Raw genomic sequence first — 22,992 nt, 5'->3', positions numbered from 1 at the left:
AGTGTGGCAAGTTTATCTAAATCAGGACTACCTGAGCTGTTTTCTCGATGCTGGACCATCTTGAGAATGTAGAAGAGATGAAGTCGCGGAAAAGAAAGCTACCCCTCAACCGGACCCACCTTTCAACACCATGGAGCTACTTGCCTCATCCAACATCACGAGCACGCCATGACTCACCCAATATATAGTTGCACTTGATATGAAATCTCAGTCCTCATCTTCGAATTTAACAACCATCTTCCCATTAGATCAACACCTCGCCCCTCCAAGATCCACCTCACCTCAACAAAGCCCCCCAAATCCCACAAACTGAACACCAAAAACCCTACCCCCAACCCAGCGCGCCCACCACAATGCCCCCACCCACCCAATCCCTCGACCACCTAATCCTCTTCGTCCCCGCCGACCCCACAACAAACCTCCCACGCATCCCCCCCGTCTTCGCGCAAAACTTCACCCTAACACCCGGCGGCTTCCACGCCGACGGCCTAACCTCCAACGTCCTCATCCTGCTCAGCGACGGCTGCTACATCGAGCTCATCAGCTTCATAGCCCAGGACCATGATCTCGTGAGCAGCCATTGGTGGGGCCCCGACGCCGCGTTCACGGGGTGGAAGGACTGGTGTCTCACGAACGGGGGGACGGCGGGGGGGGATTGGGAGGCGCTTGCGGGGAGTTATGGAGCGCCGATTCGCGGGGCGAGGAAGCGAGATGATGGCGTGGACGTTCAGTGGGCTGTTACGTTTCCCACGGGGGCAAATGGCGGGCAGGCGAGTCGGGGGCGCGTGCCGTTTTTCTGCCATGATGTTACGCCTAGGGAGGTTAGGGTTCCGCTTGATGGGGTGAAGACGGGGCATGCGTGTGGGGCGGTTGGTGTGCGGGGGCTTACTGTTTTGCTGAGGGATCAGGAGATGCTTGATGATACAAGGAGGGTGTATGGGGCTGTTTTTGGGGATGGGGGTGTTGTTAGGGGGGATGAGGTGTGGTTTTCTGTGTCGCGGGTGGAGAGTGTTGAGGGTGTTGAGGGTGGTGCAAGGATTGTGTTGAGGCTGCCGAGAAGTGAAGAGGAAAGGGGTAAGGTGGAGAAGTCGGGGTTTTGGTATGGAGATGTTGTGCTTGTTGCGAAGGCTGGAGGGGCGGGGACTTGTAAGGAGAAGGGACGGAGAGAACGACTTGATGTGGAGGGTGGTGTTGGTGGATTGTGGATTGAGTGGGTTTAGCGGACTGATACATGATGCCCGACTAATTATATGTAGAGATAGTAGACGAAAGTGGTGCTGCTCATGTTATTCCGAGATTGTTGCTGATATTCAACCAAATCACGTAACGAATCCTGCCATACTACAAAATTGACGGATGACACCTCCTACCCTTTACAGATTCCGTCGCCACGGTTATCCCACAATATCCGCGGGAGAAAACTTAGTCAACGAACATATCGAGCAAGTACAATCTAGTTGGGAAAACAATAAAACAGCGGTCACACAAAAACATCACACTACAACTTAGGAAGTGACTTATGATAAGGAATCGGGCCTGTTGTGGGTGAAGTCAAATATCCTCACCAAAGCTACACCTCCTGTCAGCCAAGTCCGCACATTCTTTTAGAATATTATGTTTCATAGATACTGACACATTTCAGAGACTAGAAGTTAAAATTTTTACAACGTTTAGCTTATTTTCCCGGAGACTTTCACTAATAAAACCGTATCAGTTGTTCATCTGTTGCCAAACGGTCGCAATGATTGTCCCAAAATGATTGCGTTCTGCTTCTTTGATGTTGGCAAACACCAATGTTGGCAAGCAAAGAAATCTTCATATGTACTGTCATACCCGTCCCATAAGCGTTCAGTGTCGGCTTTGATATCTACTGCTCAGCCTGGGCCTTGGTAAATTGTTTGAAGTCCCTTACCCATAATCATGTGGCAACCTTCGTTCACTCATCCTACTCCTTACCCTCCTAATTGTATATAATACCCATCGTCGCCTCCTCTTTGCTACCCTCTCAACCCTATCTCATCCCTGATTCGAGACTTACACTTCCGGCCTCCAGCGTCTCAAATCAACAACATATCCATCAACTCTGCCCAACCTTCCCTGCTTCGAGGTGCATCAATCGAGTACCCGCTTCAAGCATCTTCGCCTTACAGGTGACTATAGTCTCCTCTTTACCGTCAGGATGTTTCCTCCCCCAGAAGACAAATTCGACACCCTCCACGGCGAATACCGATACGAAATGAACGGTTCTCCGAGCCAGATGAGCGATGAAGTCGTCCGAACAATCATCAATACCATCCGTGAACTGAGCAAAGATCACATGTACGTCGCAGTCGCCGGGATCCGAGTTCACAACATGGACGTGACCCCTCCCCTTTGGCCGGTTCGTACAGGCCGGGCCACCAAGCTCTATGCATTCTCACAACATTTCGACGAGTTCCCAGTTGCCACTGAAGTATCCATTGTGCGTGGCACCGTCGACTTGACTGGGGACAACATCATTGTTCGACCAAAGACCTCGGGTAGGGAAGCTCGGAAGCAGCCCTGGATACCGCTGAAGGATTGGCTGAGAGGGCTTCCTGATATATACGCACTCACGAACGGTGTTGCTCGCGAAGGCATTCCTTGAATCCTTCATTGTCAACAGCTCTGGTGGGATAGGAATGGTCGGCATTTCCGTCTTATGGATTTGCCTATGGAGATATGCTCTACCATCTTCCGGCACATCCTTGGAGAGAATATTTACCCTGTCGCTCCGTACGATAGCACACGTAGAGCTTACCAGGTTCTTCTTGGCTTGAAAGAAGTGAACATACCTGAAGCAGAAGACGCAGGTGCACGTCCGGACGCGCCGAACTACGCCATCTTAGGTGTCAACAAGCAAGTCCGTCGTGAAGCCGTTTGTGCTGGTTGGGAGGGTACTCGAAAACAATTCACTGCAGTTCACATGCTTGAGAGGGTGCTAAGTACGACTGCTACGCCTTGTAGTTACAACTGGTTGAATCGAGTACATCTCAACTTCAGCATTGGCGGACTCTTCCACTTCTTCGGCGTCGAAATTGATCCCGTCGTCCATATCACCGCTGCAAGAAGTATGGGTCACTTACTCCAAGGTGTCGATACACTGAAACATCTAGAGTTGTTTTTCCGAAGCCCCTATGAATCGGGCAGTAGTGATGGCAACCCTTGGAGTGAATACTACAGGGCCAATCATTGGAGGCAATGGTTCACGGAGAGTGCGGTTTTCCAGAGCATGGCAGAACATCCTTGTTAGAAGACAGTGGTTGACTGGATTATGAGGTTCGCCTTTCTATTTATTAAAACAATCCCAAACGTCTATATGGCTGGCAGTGTTAAGACGTCTACGAAGAAAAAGTGGTACTACATCCTTGAGTACGAGTACTGTGAGCGGAGGTTGGACTATCGCACGTATGGGTACGACTACGTACATGAACTGACTAAGATCCTTGACATGCTAGTCTACAGGTATATTAAGACTCCTATATCTGATATACGTTACTGATGATACGTATAGAACGCCTCCTTGTTATTGCCCACTCTTATGTTCGGTGGATGAAAAGCCGTATAGTGTTTTCGAATTTGATCGCTATAACACATGTGAATATCCTCCTCCAACGCAGATATCTCCGTCTTCATCGTTAACCTTAATAGCTGTTAATGGATTAAGTCTACCTCTTAAGCCGCCTGTAGCTTTTAGGTTTCAGCTTTAGTTAAAGGTGCATTTTTTAGACTAAACGTAAGAGCGAGCTTGTTACATAAAGTTAGCATAGAGGAATATCTTGAATGCTTCCAGCACTGTGTTATAAAACAATGTAATCCTTGTTCTTCTGAAGGAAGAACCTTAGCATTCTAGTATATAAACTTCGGTGTTAATGTAATCAAATAATTACTAAAAACCGTCTATATTATTGTAATAGCTGTGCTGTTTCCCTTTTTAGGTAATACAGGAGTACGCTGGTAAATGGGTTTAGGGTACCTAACGACGGGTTAGGGTTAGGTTAGGGTTGTATAGACTCTAGGTTAGGGTTAGGTTAAAGTAGTCTAAGCTTAGAGTTATAGTTAGGTAGAGGTAGCTAAAGCTTTAGGTTAGGGTTAGGTTAGAGTAGTTAAAGCTTAGGGTTAGAGTTAGGTAGAAGTAGTTAAAGCTTAGGTTAAGGTTAGGTAGAAGGTACCTATATAGGTTACCTATAAAAATATATATATATATTATAAAAAGATATATATATATTATAATAATAATATAGGTTAGTATTATATAGAAAATATAAAAATATTATTTAAACTATTTAATTATAGCTATTAATTATAGTAATAGGTAGAGTAGATATACTTATATACTAGACGTATTAATAAGCCTTCTATATCCTTTTCTTATTTAATATTCTTTTCTTTAATAATAACTTTATATAAGTTACCTATCTACTTTACTAGAGCTAGAAGATCTAATAGATTATTAGCTTTCTTATAAAGAACCTTATATACGCCTATATTCCTATCTAAAAGGTTTATTAGCTAGTCTACCTCTTAAGAAATTAAATTCTTAAAAATTATAATTTACTAAATTATTTAACTAGATAAGTAATACTTTTAATTACTAATTATATTTTTAGTAATATTAAAAATGTACTTAATACTAACTTAGGTAATTAGTATTACTAATATATTCTTTATAACCTAGGCTAGTTAAGGATATATACCTTTATTAGCCTTTTACTACTCTAAAATATTAAAGGAGCTATTACTTATTATATATATAGTACTAAGGTAAGCTTTCTCTTCTTAAATAGTTTAGCTATTAGGATTATTAGCTTCTTAAGTTTAGAAACTCTAACTTAAAGTAAAAAAACTACTTAGTTATAATAAAAAGGTAGAAGGCTTTTAAAAGTATTTACTACCTTATTATTTTTATAAATAAAGGGTTAAGCCTAGTATAAATTTACTTTACTCCTCTTAGTTATAGTAACTAAGGTAATTAAGAAATTATATATAATATATATATTTATTCTAAGAATCCTATAATTTATCCTATATACCTAGTTAGTATATAGCTGTAATAAGTAACTATAATAAATAGACCTTATATATTATAAGTTTCTAAGTTAGGTTAAGGATTATTATACAGTAGAGTAACACAAATAAAGATTAGAAAAAAAAGGCTATAGTTTTAAAGTTTAATAGCTTTTGTTCTAGAAGGCCTAATTTTATAAAAAGTAAAGTTTTAAAAAGCAGAGAAGCTGTTTATTAACGCTGTAGCTTAATATATATTACTTACTAAGCTGCATTAAAAACAGTAGGTTACTAAAAAAAGCTCTTTAAAAAGAGATAAATAGAAGCCTAGATAACTATTTTATCTAGGTAGAAAAATACTTAAAACTTAATTATCTTTTACTTATATATCTTTTTAAGATATACTAAGATTTTTAGTATTAGTTACCTTACCTAAAAAATTTAAATTTTACAAAATATAAAAAGTAGTTAAAATAGAATAATATAATAAGTAATAGCTAACTAGTACTTAGTATACTACCCTTTAGCGTCTATAACTGCCTTATAACGCCTAGGCATAGATAAGATACAGTTATTTATACTCTGTTGCAGGATTAAATCCTACTCCTTGTGTATAGCCCTCTTAAAGGCCTCTACACTAGCCTTACTAGCTCCTACCCCTAAACTAGTACTTATTCTATTATCTAGTCTATCTTTTAATAGACTCTAGACATTTTTAATAGGTGCTAGATCTAGGCTATAAGGCAGATGCTAATAAAGAGAAATTTTATTTCTCTTAAACTAAGCTATTATATTTAGCGTTTTATAAGTTTTAGCGTTATCTTACTAAAACTTCTAGCCTAAATAGATATAAGTATAAAGAATTTTTTAAGAATTTAGAAAAAAATAAAAGAGTAGAAATAAAGGTAGAAAATAATAAAAAGGATAGAAATAAAGAATAATAAACTTACCTTTTTTAATAGCTAGTTTAACGTAGCGTATTAAAACCTTTCTTAGGTAGTCTTTATTTATATAAGACTTAGTTATAAAAGGTATTTTAATAACCTCTAATTTAGAGCGTCTACCTATCTAAATTGTACCCTAAACTTAAATAGAAATGTCTTAGGCTATAAAAAAGTTAGTTTTAGAGCTATAAATACAAAAGTTAAATAGAAATAAAGAGAAAAAAAAGCTCTAAAACATAGCCTACTAAGAAAAATTTTAAACTTACTTATATTAGTTATATTAACTATTTAGTTGCTAACTCTGTTATTTCCCTTCTTTCTGTAGTATTCCTTCCTAGCACTATATCTACGCTGGATTGCTAACTTATTAGAAAATACAATCTTATTAAGATTTATATTTATAATATTTTTATCCTGCTCTTTAGCTAGTAAAAGCCTTCTTTTAGCTTTTTTCTTATCTAATAAAGCTTTTTTAGAAGTAATATTAATAGAATATCCTTCTCTTTTAAAAAATCTTTGTAAGGTTCTTTTGTATATAGAAAGGTTATTTTTAACTAATATACTCTTATTTTTAACCTTAGGGTTATTTATTATAGCTCTAGTAATAACTCTTTCTTCTCTATTAGAGATCTTTAAAATTCTTCCTTGTTTAACACAGTTTAAAGTAGTATTATTAGAATTTTTTTTATTTATTCTAATAATAGTATTTAAAATACTACTAATAGGCTTTTCTAGCGTTATAGCTATAGTAGAAGTAGAAGTTTTAGCTTTTAAAAGAAGCTTAACTTAGGATTTAAATTTTAAGAATTTTGGCTCTATTTTAAAAATATTACTAAGGAAATAGAAGTCTAGGATTTTTTTTCTAGAAGATATAGCTTATATACTACTATTTTAGCGTATAATTACGTAATTTTAGCTTACTAATTTACTACTACTAGATTTAAAGTTAGATTTAAAAATCTTTTAGTTAATAAATATATTATATAAATTTAGTAACGTAATGCTTATTAAGCCTTTATTTAGAATATAAAAAAGAAACTTAACTTTATACGTCTAAAAAATAGTTCTAGCTAACTAAAGTTTTTAGTTTTTTTTTCTTTATTTTTAGACTAATTTATAGACTAGACGCTATAGTAAACAATTTAAATATAGTAATAAAAGATATTAATAGGATAAATCTCTATAAGATTATCTACTTTTTATTTTTGTAGCTATTTTACTTATCTAGTTATAAGCTCTTTAAAAAGTAGACTTTTATTTCTAATCTTTATTTATATTACCCCACTGTATAGTTAAATAAGAACTTATACTTTGTATTAGTTTTTAAGTAGTACTTACTTAATTTTACCTAACCTCTTTTAGCTATAGCTTATACTATAGCTAGCTAATTAGTATTCTTTTAATTTATAATATTCTTATTAAGGTCTTTTATTATCTAGTTTAAAAAGTTAAATAGTTAATTATATATAAGCTATATATACTAAATCTATAACTTCTAGTTCTTACTTAGAAAGCTAGTTATATTCTTAAATTACTTAAGTATCTCTATTATTAGCTTAAAGTAATACTACTTAATAGAAAATAGTTAAAAGTATTTTAGATTATAAAAGTCTACCTTACTAGTATTATTTTTAGCTAAAATACTACTAGTATAAGTACCTATACTAGCCTTAAAGATAATTTCTTACTTTAGCTATTTATTAATATATCTCTATAGCTTAATTATATACTTATATATATTATAGGTAGAATTCTATCTTATCTTTATATTATAAATAATAGATAGCTAATCTTTTGCTAGAAGGTATAGCTATATTAATATAAAGCGCTTATAACGCTATAGTAAGATATTAATTATAATATAAATAGCTCTAAGCTAGTAGTGTAGTAGAGTAATATAGAAAGTATATCTAAAGAAGCATTAGAGTAAGATTATGTAACGCAGGTTATATAATCTAGGATTAGTATATAGTAATTAAGCCTCTAATAGAAGCTTAACAGAGTATTAACTAATAATACACTTATCCTATCCAGTATTAAGCTACACGTACCTAAAGAGGCGTTAAAGACCTCTCCTCTATATATAGTAACCTACGCAGAGATTAAAGAAGCTTTCTATTTATAGCTATTTAGGTATAATACTAAATTACTCTTATAATACGTTTATCTAGAGAGTAATTAATTTTTAGTAATAATAATAGAACTTTAGTAAGTCTAAGTTAAGAATTAAGAGACTAATATAAGATAGGTACAATACTAAATTACATTTAGTACCCAAGAATTAGTACTTTAAGAACTTAATAAGGTATTAGTATACCTCTAGGAAATTCAGTAACCTTATAACTAAGAATTATACTAGACCTAGAAAACTAAGAAGTCGCCCCTAAAGAAGCTATTAACGTAATAGCCAGTATACTAGTTACGCTTAGACAACTCTTAGAGATTATCTTACTACTACAAAACTTATATAATTAGTGTACAACCTATAGTTATACTTAAGTACTCTTTAGTAATAAGAATTAGCTAAGGAATAATTAAAAGAAAGAGATTAAGAGTAGCAAGTACTACTAGGTACAGATAAAAAGAAAAAGAATAAATAAGGCAAGAAGCTTACTAACAAAGAATAGATATATAATAGTAATAATAACTTTCCTTATAATCTTTTCTACTATAAAGACCTTTTAGAGATCTTTACTTCTTCTTTCTATAGTAGTTAAGACAGTTCTTACTGCTTACTTATTACTTATCTTTATAATTCTTATTTATACCTTTCTTATTTTCAAGATAACTAATAATCTCTTACTAATAGGTTATACCCTAAATACTAACCCTTCTACTAAGTATCTATTATTTAATACAGGTTAATTATTAGCTCCCCTAACATAAGCCTAGAAAGAGAAACCTAGAAATAACTTAAGTAATAACAAAACTCCTAGCCTATTTAAAGGCAAGGCAAAACTTCTAAAGCCTAACACTAAATTAATAAACCTAACTACCCTATTTCTAGTAAATATAGCTTAAATAATAGTAACACTTATTTAAAACTAATTAAAGCTTAGCTAGGTACCTTTCTCTACTAAGTATATACTAAGTTTTAATAGCACTAAAGTTACTATTTTTATTAAGTAATATAAGGAAGTTACTCTATATTACAGCTTCTTAGAGATTAACAAGATCTAATAAGTAATTACTTACTACTAGTAAAGGCAGAAGAATATTATTTATTACTTTAAGGAATACTAAACAGCCTTTAAAGGCAAAGACTAGGATACACTAAGAGAAGCCCTCTAACGTAAATTTAGGAGTAATAATAGTACCTAATAGAAGGAATAAATTAAGTTCTTTAAATAGTAGCTCTATAAATACTAGTTAAGAAAGAATCTTAATATCTAATAATACCTTAAGGAGTTTAAAATTAGATTAGAGTAATACATCTCTATAGGCACTATTAAGAGTAAGAAAAAGGGCTTCTACCTTATTAAGAGGCTCCCCCTTAACTATACTACTAGAGTTCTAAGTAAGTTTAGTCTATCTATAATACACTATTAAGAGTTTAAGTTTAGCTAGATTAGCAAATTCCTTAGCTACTAAGTAAATATTAAGGAAGAAGCACGCCTACTAAACCTTAATAAGGCTATAAAAAGGTTTAGCCTAACCTAAGAATTCTAATCCTATATCCCTAAGACCTATTTAGACTACTAGCTATTAGATATTACTAGGATAACTTAGTCCTAATTAGCTCCTCTAACAACCTATTAAGTTCTCTAGATAACTGTTAGCAAGAAACCCTAGTAATTACCTCTAGAATTCTAGCTACCTAGTATAAAGTTAACTTATTAACTAATAAGTTATATTAACTTAAGATTAGTTAGGCTAACCTTATTTCAGTACAATAGACACTACGTAAGACTAAGCTATTATTAAACTAAAGCATTACAACCTATATATAAACCCTATTAAATTAAAGGGTTAGTAAAGCTTAGCTACAAAGCATAGTTATACTAGGTAATAACTACTACCTAAGGAATTAGGCAGCTCCCTATAATATAATAGTAAATTAGAATACTATTTCTTTAAGATTAGGATATAATTAATAAGAAACTCTAAGTTAAGCTACTTAGAACGCTTAAATGCTATTTACCTATTTTATATATAAGAAGGTTAGTTATAGGAAAGCTAACTGCCTATTAATTACCTAGTTAATTAAGAATAGCTAGTACTACTAGAATACTAACTAATAACTTATCTAAGGCACTATTTCCTCTCTCTAAAGGCGTGTTATAAACCTAGGTATAAATAGTTAAATTAATCCTATCCTCTTAAATATTAAGTAGATATAGCTAAAACAAGACCTTAATCCTCTTACTACAAAGGCTAATTAAGGAAGGCTAGTAGGATTAACAGCTATTTAGAATAATTCTATAGTTACTAGTCTAAACTCTAACCAAGACTTAGGTATAATATTAGCTAAAGACTATAAAGCTTTCTAGAAAGCCTTTATAAACTTAGGTAGCAATATTTAATTATTTTAATACCCAACGTTCTACTACTTAAACGCTAAGCTTTTAGCTACTTAAATCTAATAAAAAGGACCTTTGCAAAAGCCTATTAATAAAAAAGTGCTAGGTACTCCTAAGGTAGTAAAGCCAGTGCTAGTTACTATTACTAAACAGCCTACTAATAATTAATTAATTTAACTAAGAAGCTAGTAGTAGAAGACTTAAGCTCTGCCTACCCTAAATATAATCTTTACACTAATATTAACCCCTTAGAACTATATTAAGGATTTAGAAATAACTAATACTCTACCTTAAAGAAGAGTTAGACCTAAGAAGGCTTATTTCTCTAAATATATCCTAAGTACTACTAATAAAGTAATATATACTATTATATTAGCACCTATAGTAATGCCTATTAGAGTACTACTTAGAAATATAGCAGAAGTTTAAAAGAAAATATTCTAAAATATATACACCTAAAAAGAGTTTAAAGCTATCTAAAACAACTCTATTTAGGTAATAGAAGTAGAGTCTAATAATAAGTTAAGTACAGAGAAAGAATACTCCTAACCTACCTTTAAGTCCTACGTATCTAGTATAAATACGCAGTTAGTTTCTAACTATATTCTTATTAAAGCCCTATTAAGTAGAGTAAACTAATATTACTTAATATTAGTAGTCTATTAGAATAAGCCTAAAGTTAATAAGGTCTAATTAAGTATTAATTAAATACTAAATAATTTCTAGATTAAAGCTAATATATAATTAAAAACTTTAGCTAAAAGAGAGTATAATAAGTAAGCTAGTATTAAACATATCTACTACAACTACCTAAAGGTTCTAGTTAGTATATTAGGAAATTACTTTCTAAGTCTCCTTAACTTAAGAGCAGAGCTAAATACTATTTAATAAGAAACTACTAATAACGCAATACTACCTATTATAACACTCCCTTAGGAAATAAGAAACACAAAAATAGTCTTAACTAATAGTATATTAAGCAGTTTCCTTAGGATTATATAGAGAGCTGTTATAATAGTAAGATTAATCTCTATTTAGATAAACTTCTTTATTATTAATTACTATACTAATATAATTATCCTTAGTAACTCTTTTCTGTCTAATACTTAAGTAAAGCTTAAATATACTTTAAATAGCCTTACTTACTGCTAAATCTAGAGCAAGGAAGGTAATATAAGTACAAGATTTATATACACAAAAGGTAATTATGTTAATGCCTAAGAAGTCACAGTTTAATTACTAAGAAAAGGCAGAGAGATATAAAGTTTAGTATTATATCCCCTTAATAATAATAAATTAAAAGCCTAGAGTAAATATATATTAACTTAACTTAGCTGCAGTAGAACAAGACTGTAGCCCTAATAATAAGTACAGTTAGTAATTAGCAGTTAATAAAGGTAATAAAACCTACTATCTTAATAAAAGATTATTTCTTTATATAGCTAAATATTAGTAGTGTTAGCTAAGATAGTATTAGAAACATCCTCTTTTAAGACAATATAGGTATTATAATAGTTACTTATATGGACCTTTCCCTAACTGCTACTTATAAAGTACTTAGTAGAATAGTTAATATACTTAGCAGTAAATATTTAACTTATTCTATAAAGATCTTTTAGGAAGATTTCCTAGAAGAACACCTACTAATTTAAATTAATACAATACATAAGCAGAAAGGGATTAAGGTTAAACCTATAAACTACTTAGGCCAAAAACCTTATATAATTAATAGTTAAATTAACTAGAAGAAGAGAGCTTAAGTATAGTAAATACTAAACCAGGACTCTACTAGAGCCCCTTTCTAATAATACTTTAAACTAAGATACGTATCTTTCCCTAAAGGAATACAGCTAACACCTAAGAGACTATTAGAAATAAAGATATTAGATAATCTCTAGTTAAGAGAAAGAGACCTACTTATTAAGATACTCTATTAGAGAGAGGCAGCTCTTACTTAAGACTTCTTAGAATCTAGTTAGATTAGCTATAAAGTATCTCCTCTAGTAATAATTAATACAGTACTGTATAAAACCTAGTAAGTCCTACCTTAAAAAGAAGTCTTTAATACAGCCTTACTACTTACTTTATAGGCCTAATAGTTCTATACTAGAAATAACAGGCTCTAGAAAGCTATTAATTAAACTATTTAACTAAGGTATACTAATAAGAAGTATTTTAATAACTTAAAATAAATTTATAACAGCCTACTAGCTATTAGAGATCTTGTACTACTACAAGACTCTCCTATTAATACTAATATATTAATAATAGTAAAGTTTAGGCCAAAATAGTAAGGTCCTTACTAAATAAGCTTTATAGGAAGTAAAGGCTAGTACTAACTTAAGAAGCTTAATAGACAAGCGTTTTAGAGCTATACGCTAGGCAATTAGCTAAAGAAGTTCTATTAGAGAATAGTAGTTAAGTTCTAGAAGGCCTAGAACTAATAGAGTACTAATAAAGCTCTAGAGAATCCCTACTATAAGAATATACTAGCACTTAATTAGAAGTAAGTAGTATAGCCTAACTAAACCTTAGAACGTAGAATAACTTAACGTATAGCAGTAAAGGTAGTAGCTCTAAGGCCTATTTACGCTAAAGGAGTAGTAATCTCCTAACTTCCTAGATTTAACCTAACAGAGTATTAGTAATTTAATAAGGATAAAGATAAATAAATTAATCTTAATAGGTAATAGCCTATCTACTTAAGTAAGAAAGAGAGTTAGAGGTTTATATTTATTTCTTTTACTATTCTATTTTTACCTAATTTCCTATTATTTTATTAGCTAGTTACTTAAACTTTTCCTATTAAACTAATAAACAGTTATAAGAAGAAGTAATTTATAATAAGAAGTTATATTCTCTATTAAGGCAGTATTAAGCTACTAGAAGACTATTAGCAGAGACCTTAAAGAAAAGGAAAACTACCTAAAGACTACCTAAAACTATATCTAACACAGCTAAAATTACCTAACCCTAATAAAGAATTACCTACTTACTTCTTCTTACTCTTACTCTTACTCTTAGGAGTAACAAAGTCCTTATTATTAGAGTTATTATTAAACTTATAAGTTATAATTATGTTACTAGAACAAGAGTAATAACCTCTAGGAGCTCTAACAGGAGCCTAGAGTAACTTACAATTACAAAGAATAGACTTAGTAATATCTTAGAGCAAAGGATTAGTAATTAGAGTACCTACTACTAAGAAATTAGTATAAAAAGCAACTAAGAATTAAAAGAACTTATAATAGAAGTTACAGCTAGTATAGTTACTATTAATCTAATACTTATTATAAGCCCTATAGTTTAGAAGCTTACCCTTAAAGTAGAACTAATAATACTTACTACTAAACTTAAGAGTAAGCTTACCCTTAGTATTAGCACAGCACAAGTAGTAATTAAAGAAGTTATAGGTAACACTTCTACTAGAGCCCTACTAAATAGCAGCAGGTATATTAGTAAAGTAGTAACTACGCTTTATAGAGTTCTTAGGAGTACTAAGACTAAAGAAGTTAGTAATAGTAATATAGGTATTACTAGTATTAAAAGATTAGATAGTAATCTCTAACTTATTATTATTCTAGTAAACAGTAGTAACTTAGAGTATAGGCCTAAGAGTAATACCTATTTAGCCTAACTAGAAGAGAAAGTAAGCAAGATTAATAATTAGCTACTAATTAATAATCTAGTTAGCATAATTACAAACTATAAGCGCTGTTAGTAAAGAAAACTTAAGTAATAATTAGAATAGTACTTATACTACTTAAGAATATAGCTAGATACTAACTAAGTAAAGTAGAGATATAGAGGAGTCTCTATATTACCCTTAACAGGAGGCTTTTAGCTACCCCTAGAAGGACCTTAACTGCTACTGCTAGCGCTAGTAGCAGTAGAGCCTATAGAAAAGTTAACAGAGGCTATATTAAGCAAAGTTAAATTAAGAATTAGAGCAGATATATAAGGAAAAGTTAGATAAAGAATAATAGAGAATTAAGAGCAGAAACTCTATTATATACAGCAGCAGATAGCCTAAGCTTATAACTCTAGACTACTCTATAATTACAGGTAACTAAGAATTTCTATTATACGCACTAGGTAATAATAAATAATAGGATTAAGCAGTTAATAATTAGTAATTACCTTAAGTTTTAATTATAAGTAAAGGTAGATTTTTATAACAGTAAATTAATAATACTATTATTTTAGTTAGTATAATAGCACTTCAAGATCTAAACAGGGCTTAAATATTTAAGTAAGGGAGAGATATAGTAGAGTAATATAGAAAGTATATCTAAAGAAGCATTAGAGTAAGATTATATAACGCAGGTTATATAATCTAGGATTAGTATATAGTAATTAAGCCTCTAATAGGAGCTTAATAGAGTATTAACTAATAATACACTTATCCCATCTAGTATTAAGCTATACGTGCCTAAAGAGGCATTAAAGACCTCTCCTCTACAGTAGTTAATTAGTATATAATTAATATATATAATAAAAGGGTATATTCTTTATAAAGTAAGTTTAGAACTAATATTTATACTTTAATATCCTAGATATAGTACCTTTATAGAGTATTAATAACCTTAGTAAAAGTAGCTAGTTTTAGATACTAGATAATATCCTAGATAATAAGGTTAATAATATAGGTAAGGTATAGAATAGTATTTTTTTATAAGCTTTAGGTAATTTTATTATCCTATAAGTTTACTTTAACTGCCTAAGTAAGTATAGTATTATTACTAGCGTTATTATAGGTAATAGTAAGAAGCCTATACTTAGTACTAGTTTTAGAAAGTACTTTACCTACCTCTTCTACTATAGAAATACTAGTATACCTACTATATATTAGAATAAAATCTAGTAGCTTCTTTTAAAGTTTCTAATTAGTATTAATATAGTACTTTTTAATAACTAGGAAACTAAAGTAATTACTTATAGACTACCTATTTAATATAATTAAAATTTTAGTTATTATACTAAGATTATAAAGAATAGATATCCTTACTTTATAGTATTAATTATAGAAGTTACGCTAGAATTTATAATAGCTAATTATTACAGCCTCTAGTTACAGGAATTAAATAAAGTAATTAAATAATAGCTGTTTAATTATTTAGAAAAATAAATTACTATTAATAACTAGCTATATAAGCTCTTTCTTAAAGTCTAAAGTAGAATATAGAAAAGAAGAATTATAAGTTCTTTTCTTACTAAGTAGAGTAAACTAATTAAAAAGCGCTAATAGGTATAAGTATATAGAAATAATAGTAAACTTACAGCTCCTTAAGTTAAGATAGTTAAGTAGGTATTTTATTCTAATAGTCTTTTTAGCTAATAGGTATTAAAGTATAAAGTTATAGTTAAGGCAGTATATATATAAATAACTATTTATAGAGTCTATAGCCTTACTAAAATATAGCTATACTTAACTATAGTATATAGTAGAGTTCTAATATAGATAACTAGTTATAGGGTTAACAGCCTATTTAGTTCTACTCTACTACTTATTCTAGGTTAAAAGTATATTTTTATTATTATTATTTTGCTCTATTACTATAGGTAGGTATTTAATAAGTTCTAAGTTTAATTTTTCTCTACCTTTAATAATCTAGAAAGCAGTTAACCTTAATATATAAAGGCTAGGTAGTAGCTTATAAGATTATTAAACTTCTTAAATAGGCTTAGATAATAGGTTAATTATATATCTAGTAGTATTAATTAATATAGTAAGAGAGAACTATAATAGAAAGCTATAATAAAAACTAGAATAAACTTATAGTAATCTTACTATTATATATAATCTTTACTTTAACTATAAAACTCTAAGTCTTTACTTTAATAATAACGTATACTAAGAAAATTAAACTAATTATTAGAGGTTAGTAAAATACTAAGTTAAATACCTTATAGCTAGTGCTTTATATCTACTTTACTATTAGGTTATTTTATCTAAGTTACTATTTAAAGAATATTATAGGTTTTAAGTTATATTATTATATATAACTATTAGCTAATATTACTACTATCTAACCTAAGCTTTTAACTTTAGTATTATTATCTAAAAAGCTTTTAAAATCTATAAAGCCTTTAAAATTAGTCTTATTATTATACTTATTAACGCTCTTATACTTATTTTTACCCTAGTTATAGTATTTATTAATTTCTAAATTAATATTAACCTTTTCTTTATACTTATTACTATTATTTCTTTAAATATATAGAAGATTACTGTATAAAGTAGAGATATTTACGCCTAGAAGTTTATAAATAGGTATAGGTTTAAGTTACCTATTACTATTAGTATATAAATATAATAAAGGTATATATTAAACTTATAACTAATCTTTACTAGTTACTATTACTAATTCTTCTACTATAAGCCTAGTAATAAAGGCTTACTACTCTTCTTTTATACTCTTACTTTTAAAAGATTAGCTATTTAACTTTACTAATCTTTCTTTATAGGTATTATATAAAATTTATTTAAAGGCACTACTAGTACTAAATAGGCGTAGTTAGGTATAAGATTAAGGTTTAGTACTTATACTACTTTAGCCTACTTAAGTAACCTTTTATAAAACTTATTAATATTAGCATATATTAACTTTCTAGTATAGATTTTCCTATTTCTTATAGACCCTATTAAGCTTAGTCTCTAACTACTTAGCTAGAGTTTATTAGTAAGATTATATAATAAATAACTATATTAACTTACTACTTTTTTAATTATTAAAGTAATCTTACGCTAGCTTCTTAAGTTTTTCCTTAAGATACTTTACCTACTTATTTTTACTTATAGCTATATATTAATCTATCTTTTTAAGTTACTAGTTAAGCTAATACTTTATAGTATAATCTATAGCTTTAGTAATAAGAAGCACTTTCTCTTCTTTACTAAGTAAAGTAGTTTAGTTTCTCTAAGTAATAGTGTAATTACTATTACTAAGATTACCTATAAATAGTTTTCTAAAATTTATTAGGTAACTTTTTTAAGTACTAGCTTAACTGTATTATATAAAAATATTTTAAACTTTATACTTCTTATAATTAAACCCCTATATAAGTAAGTATTTACTATAATAAATAAATATATTTAATACCTTAGTGTAAGGGCACTGTAAACAGGTAATTAAGATATAAGACAAATAGGTATTTATTAAGAGATTAGATAAATCCTTAGGGCGTAAGCCCTAGGGATTTATAAGTACTATATACTAGAGCTTTAAAGGCCTTACGCCCTTAGCCTAAAGGTCTACTAAAGGTAGGTTAACAGGAGCTTAGATAGAAATACCTATAACAGAGCTCTCTCTCTTTTTATAGTTTATCCTAAACTGCTAGAATTTTTAGAGTAGATAAATAGGTATTTAATTTATATAATTACCTTAATTAAACTCTGTAAAAACCTTCTGTAGAGAGAAAATAGTTTAGGAGAAATTTAGTACTAAATTATTTAAGTTTTCTCTAGGCTAGTTCCTAGATTTAGCCTAGAAGCCTACTATACTAGGCCTATATTCTTATTACTAAGTCTTTGTAACTTTAGTAAGCGTAGCCTAGTTTATTATAGGTAACTGCTAGGCCTTTATAAAGAGTCCTGTTTACTATTATCTTTAAATTATAATCCTTAGAGGTATAGTTATACTTACTATGCGTTATTATTAGTAACTTTACGTTTATAAGTTTTACCTTATTAGGTGCCTATTAACTATATAGATAGTTTATTAGGCTCTATTACTTTCTTAGCCTTATTTTAGAGGCTTTATAATACGTAATTATATAAAGTAAGAGCTTAATATAGAGTTTACTTATAATAATTTATTATTTACTTACTCTATTATTATAGTTAGCGTTTATACTAACTTTACGTAATTATTTATAGGCTAGCATTATTCTTATAAGGTATATTACTAGTAGCCTTCTTAGAGGTTTATCTTATATAGGTAGTGCTTACTTTAATATTAGTGCCTATTATACTTTCTATAAAGTTTATAACTATAGTTCTTTTATAAGAGTTTATTAGCTCTCTATAAGTAGTCTACTAGGTATAATCTTAGTATCTTAGGCAGTATTTATTATTTATTTATACTGTAATAACTTTTTATAGTTATTAGTATATATAAAGTAAGGTAAAGCAGTATAGTATTACAGTAGTTCTAGAGGGCTTACATACGTATACTAGATAAGTATAAAATACCTATATATTACTTTATAACTCTAATATTACTATACTAACCTTCTTTTTATTAACTTACTATGCTTCTACTTTTCTATATTAGTAATATACCTCTACCTAAGTAGATCTACTAGCTTCTTACTAGTATAGTCCCTTAGCCTACTCTTACTTACTTCTAGTGTATAGGCTATGTTAACTTTCTTACTACTACCTTCTAAAAGCACCTTCTTAATAGTACTATTATGTTATTTTTTAAGCTATAGTAGAGTAATAAGCTATACTGTAAACGTAAGGCTAGTTAGAGTATTTATAGCAGTTATTCTAATACTAAGACTAGAGGTTATACTAAGGTAAGTTTTCTATTCTATTCTATCTATACCTTATTTATTACTAACTCTAATAGATCTTACCTAAGTTCTATTATACTATTAACGTCCTTAACTACTACCTTAAGTATACCTTACGTAAGACTTAAGAGTTTACTAGCTTTATATCTACTACTAATTCTAATATACTCTTTATAGATAACTAGGTATAGGCTAACTAGGTAAATACTTACGCCTATACTAAGGCTTATTATAAGAGTTTTCTTAAGTATAATTATACTAAGTATTATACTATTACTAATAGTAGTTTCTCTACTATAGCTTTTAGTTAGGCTTATTAAGTTTCTACTTAGTATAACTTAAAGTAATATAAGGTTAGTCTACTATTATTTTAATATCTTTCTATTACTAATCTATTTTAGTTAGGTCTTAGTACTACTAGCCTATATTATTTTAATAATATTATTATTTACGCTCCTATAGAGGCTTACTTTCTATATAATAGCACTTCTAAGAATATTAACTAGCGCTTCTACTACTACAGTACTAATATTTCTAACACTAAGAAGAAGAAGATTCTATTCTTACTATTACCCTAGAAGTGTCTTTATTTAGTAGCTCCTTATACTTCTAGTTAAAAGGTAGCTAGTAGTACTTCTAGAAAGGCTTTTACTACTAGCTTTTCTAGTTCTCTAATAGCTAAGTATAACCCTAGTAGTATTAGTTCTAACTCTATAGTATTCTAATAGGTAACTATAAAGGTTTTCTTAGTAGATATATATTTTACTTTCTTTAAATAGTATAAGAAATAATAATTATAATTTTCTATCTTTACTAAGGCTTATATTATTCTATACTAGTTTATAATTTTAGTTTTAGAGGTAATTACTATACTATAGCTCTAGCTTTCTTCTCTTTCTTCTTTTTAGATATTCTTTCTAGAATATTCTTATTTCTACTTTAGCAGATTATTAACTTCTAGATCTAGTAGAGCCTCTGCCTTCTGCCTACGTCTCTTAGGCAGCCTATAGGCACTCTAAGACATATCTTATAGGTTTACTAGATAGTCTTAGAGAATCTTATTATAGTAATTAAGATTCTTAAGTAGTTTCTAGGTAGTATTCTTATTAGACTAACCTAGCTACTTTACTCTATACTTCTGCCTTTAGGTAGTAGTATTACAGTATTTTATAATTCCTTTAACCTTATACCTATCTCTAGGTAGAGTATTCTTTAGAAGTTATATAGGCCCTAGCTAAAAGCCCTTCTTAGTAAGAAGTTTCTACTATAGTTTAAGTAATAATATATTAAACACTAGATATATACGCTTTATAAAGAGTAGCAGTACTAGTTTATAGGCTAATTTCCTAATACGCTTTATAATTATAAAGGGCTTAAGGTACCTAGTATTAAATTTCTTTAAAGGCTGCCTAGTAGTAATATTTTTTACTTAGAAGAGTATCTACTTACCTTTAGCATAGTATTTCTTAGAGCACTTAGTATTATACTATTTTATTATACCCTTCTAGGTATACTTAAGACTCTACTTTACTTCTTTCTATATTTCTTACTATTAAGTAAGTTTCTTAGTAACTTACTAATAGAGCTCTAGTACCTTTATATCCTTATTCTAGACTTTAGAAGGTTACCTTAACTAGTGCTTATCTAGGATTTTATTAAAGCCTTTTAGGTTTAACCTAAATACTACCTTAATAGGGTATTCTCTATATATAGAGTACACTTTAGAGTTATACGCGTATTTAGCGTATAGTAATAATAGAACCTAGTTATTCTACTTATAGTTTATATAGATATATAGGTACGTTTTAAGCTTCTAGTTTAGCCTTTTAGTCTAACTATTAGTCTAGGGGTAGAATACTGTACTTAGGTAATAGTTAATTTTAAGGTAGTAGTATATATCTAACTAGAATTAACTAGTAAATACTAAGCTATAATCTAATAGTAGAGTGTCTAGAAGTCCTTATTTTAAGAATACTTATTTAAAAAGTAGTTTAGCTACCTTCTAGGATAAGATTATTTTAGTTATAGAAAGGTAGCAGATATACTTACTAAACCTATCTACTAATACTAAAATTAAATTATATATATTTCCTAGGTTATCTTTTAACTTAGGTAAGTTAGTAATAAAGTCTAAGGAGTAATATTACTATGCTGTATTAGGTATAGAGAGAGGTACTAGTATCTCCTATAGCTTATACTATTAAATCTTATTTAACTAGTAAGCAGTATACCTTTTAATATATTTATAGATATCTAGTTTAAGGTATAGCTAGTAATACTTTCTTATAAGGAGATCTCTAGTCTTCTTAACTTTATAGTAACCTCTTATAAGATTATTATAGTTTCTTATAAGTATGTTTTAGTATAGAGTAATATTATTAGAAATCTATACTTTTCTACTTCTATATAGAATACTACTAGAGTTAACTTCCTATAAGGTAGTACTTTTAATTACTCTGCTGTCTCTCTATATTACTAGCACTTTATTTATAAGATAGGCCTTATTCTGTTCTTAAACCTATCTAATAAAATTAGAGAGCTATTCTAGAATTTCTAGTGCATAAGTGTTTTCCTCTTATACAGCTTTATTTATAAGGTATATAGAGGCTAGAACCTAATTATTAAGCTTATAGTCTAATACTATAACTATATTAAAGTCTTGCCCTTAAGCTTTAAATAATTTAGATTAACTCTAACTGTTATAGCTTATAAAAGAGCTATTAAGAGCTAAGGGCAGTATACTACTAGTAGCTAAACTACTATTAGGAAATTTCTGTTTAGAGACTGTTTTAGAGGGTTAATAGAGCTATACTAGCCTACTTTTAGAGTAGTCTTCTACTAAAATTACCTAATTAATTAGTTAAGCCTTAGACTTTTAAAGGGTCTATATTTAAAGCTTCTATTAAAGTATAGGCAGTATTATATTATAAAGTGCCTATTATTCTCTAACTATAAGGCCTTATATATAGTTAGGGCGTTTTAAGGGACTATTAGCTAGGTTCTTTAGTTCTAGCTTATATTTAACTTTAAAGTTAAATTAAGCTAGCTCTTCTACCTAATATACTTATTTAAAAGAGAGTTCCTTTATAGTTATAAAGTACTAAAGGTTATTGTAATTAGAGAGAACTTAGATTATTAATAGAGCGTATTTAAGGTAGTATTTCTACTACCTAAATAATTCTATAATTATAAAAAGCTTCTTATTATATATATACTATTAAATTAATAGGCTAGTAAACTTATAGCTTTAGAACACTACTAGTTTCTAATAAAAGTTAGTTACTAGTTTAGATATTTAGGGCTAAAGTAAGATTACTACTATAGTAAAGTTTAATATGTTAGTTAAAACTATTACTAGCTTTGCTAAATTAAAGTGCTAGAGTATAGAAGCTTCTATAAACTTTAATTAGATAGAAAGGAAGGCCTTATAAACCTTATTAGGCTAACTCTATAGTTAATACTATTTTATTAGACTCTTTTAAGTCTTTTTTAGGTTTTTCTTCTTCTTCCTATTTGTGCTAGCTTCTGTAGGGGCTAGTGCTAGAAACTAGGTAGCTATTATATAGTCTACTAGTAGGCGTATAATACTAGAGTAGTTATAGATAAATCTTTTATAGAAGTTTATAAAACCTAAAAATACTTAGATATTCTTGTATTCCTTAAGCTTTAGCTACTTTTTAATAGTTTATACCTTTACTAGGTCTATAACTATACTACTAGAGGTAATAATAAAGCCTAGGAACTCTATAGATTTTATTAAAAAGACGTATTTACTTACCTTATAGTATAAGCTCTACTTAATAAGCCTATTAAGAATCTTCTTAATATAGGTATTATAATTTTCTTTATTCTTAGAGTAGATTAAGATGTTATCTAGATACACTACGTAGGTATAATTTACTAGGCTACTTAAGGCTCTGTAGATATAGGATTAGAATATTACTAGCGCGTTTACTAATCTAAAGAGTATAACTAGATACTTA

The 22,992-nt window shown here is 29.6% G+C and overlaps 2 protein-coding genes across 2 annotated transcripts; both read left to right on the top strand.

Annotated features, from left to right (window-relative positions):
- Positions 1 to 164: 164 nt before the first annotated feature.
- On the top strand, positions 165 to 1,354 carry P153DRAFT_338703 (uncharacterized protein). Its single transcript, XM_033665801.1, has one exon. The coding sequence runs from the start codon at positions 354 to 356 to the stop codon at positions 1,218 to 1,220; it is 867 nt and encodes a 288-aa protein (XP_033525051.1). The 5' UTR covers positions 165 to 353; the 3' UTR covers positions 1,221 to 1,354.
- An 825-nt stretch (positions 1,355 to 2,179) lies between these two features.
- Positions 2,180 to 3,271, top strand: P153DRAFT_356391 (uncharacterized protein; the record flags this gene model as incomplete). The annotated part of the gene is made up of 2 exons (XM_033666643.1): positions 2,180 to 2,461; positions 2,645 to 3,271. The coding sequence occupies 2 exons, from the start codon at positions 2,180 to 2,182 to the stop codon at positions 3,269 to 3,271; spliced, it is 909 nt and encodes a 302-aa protein (XP_033525050.1).
- Positions 3,272 to 22,992: the final 19,721 nt, after the last annotated feature.

The sequence above is a fragment of the Dothidotthia symphoricarpi genome (genome assembly GCF_010015815.1).
Source record: "Dothidotthia symphoricarpi CBS 119687 unplaced genomic scaffold P153scaffold_8, whole genome shotgun sequence".
Taxonomy (NCBI): domain Eukaryota; kingdom Fungi; phylum Ascomycota; class Dothideomycetes; order Pleosporales; family Dothidotthiaceae; genus Dothidotthia; species Dothidotthia symphoricarpi.
Note: the sequence above shows the minus strand (reverse complement) of the source record. Positions and strands in the feature narration are given on the sequence as shown.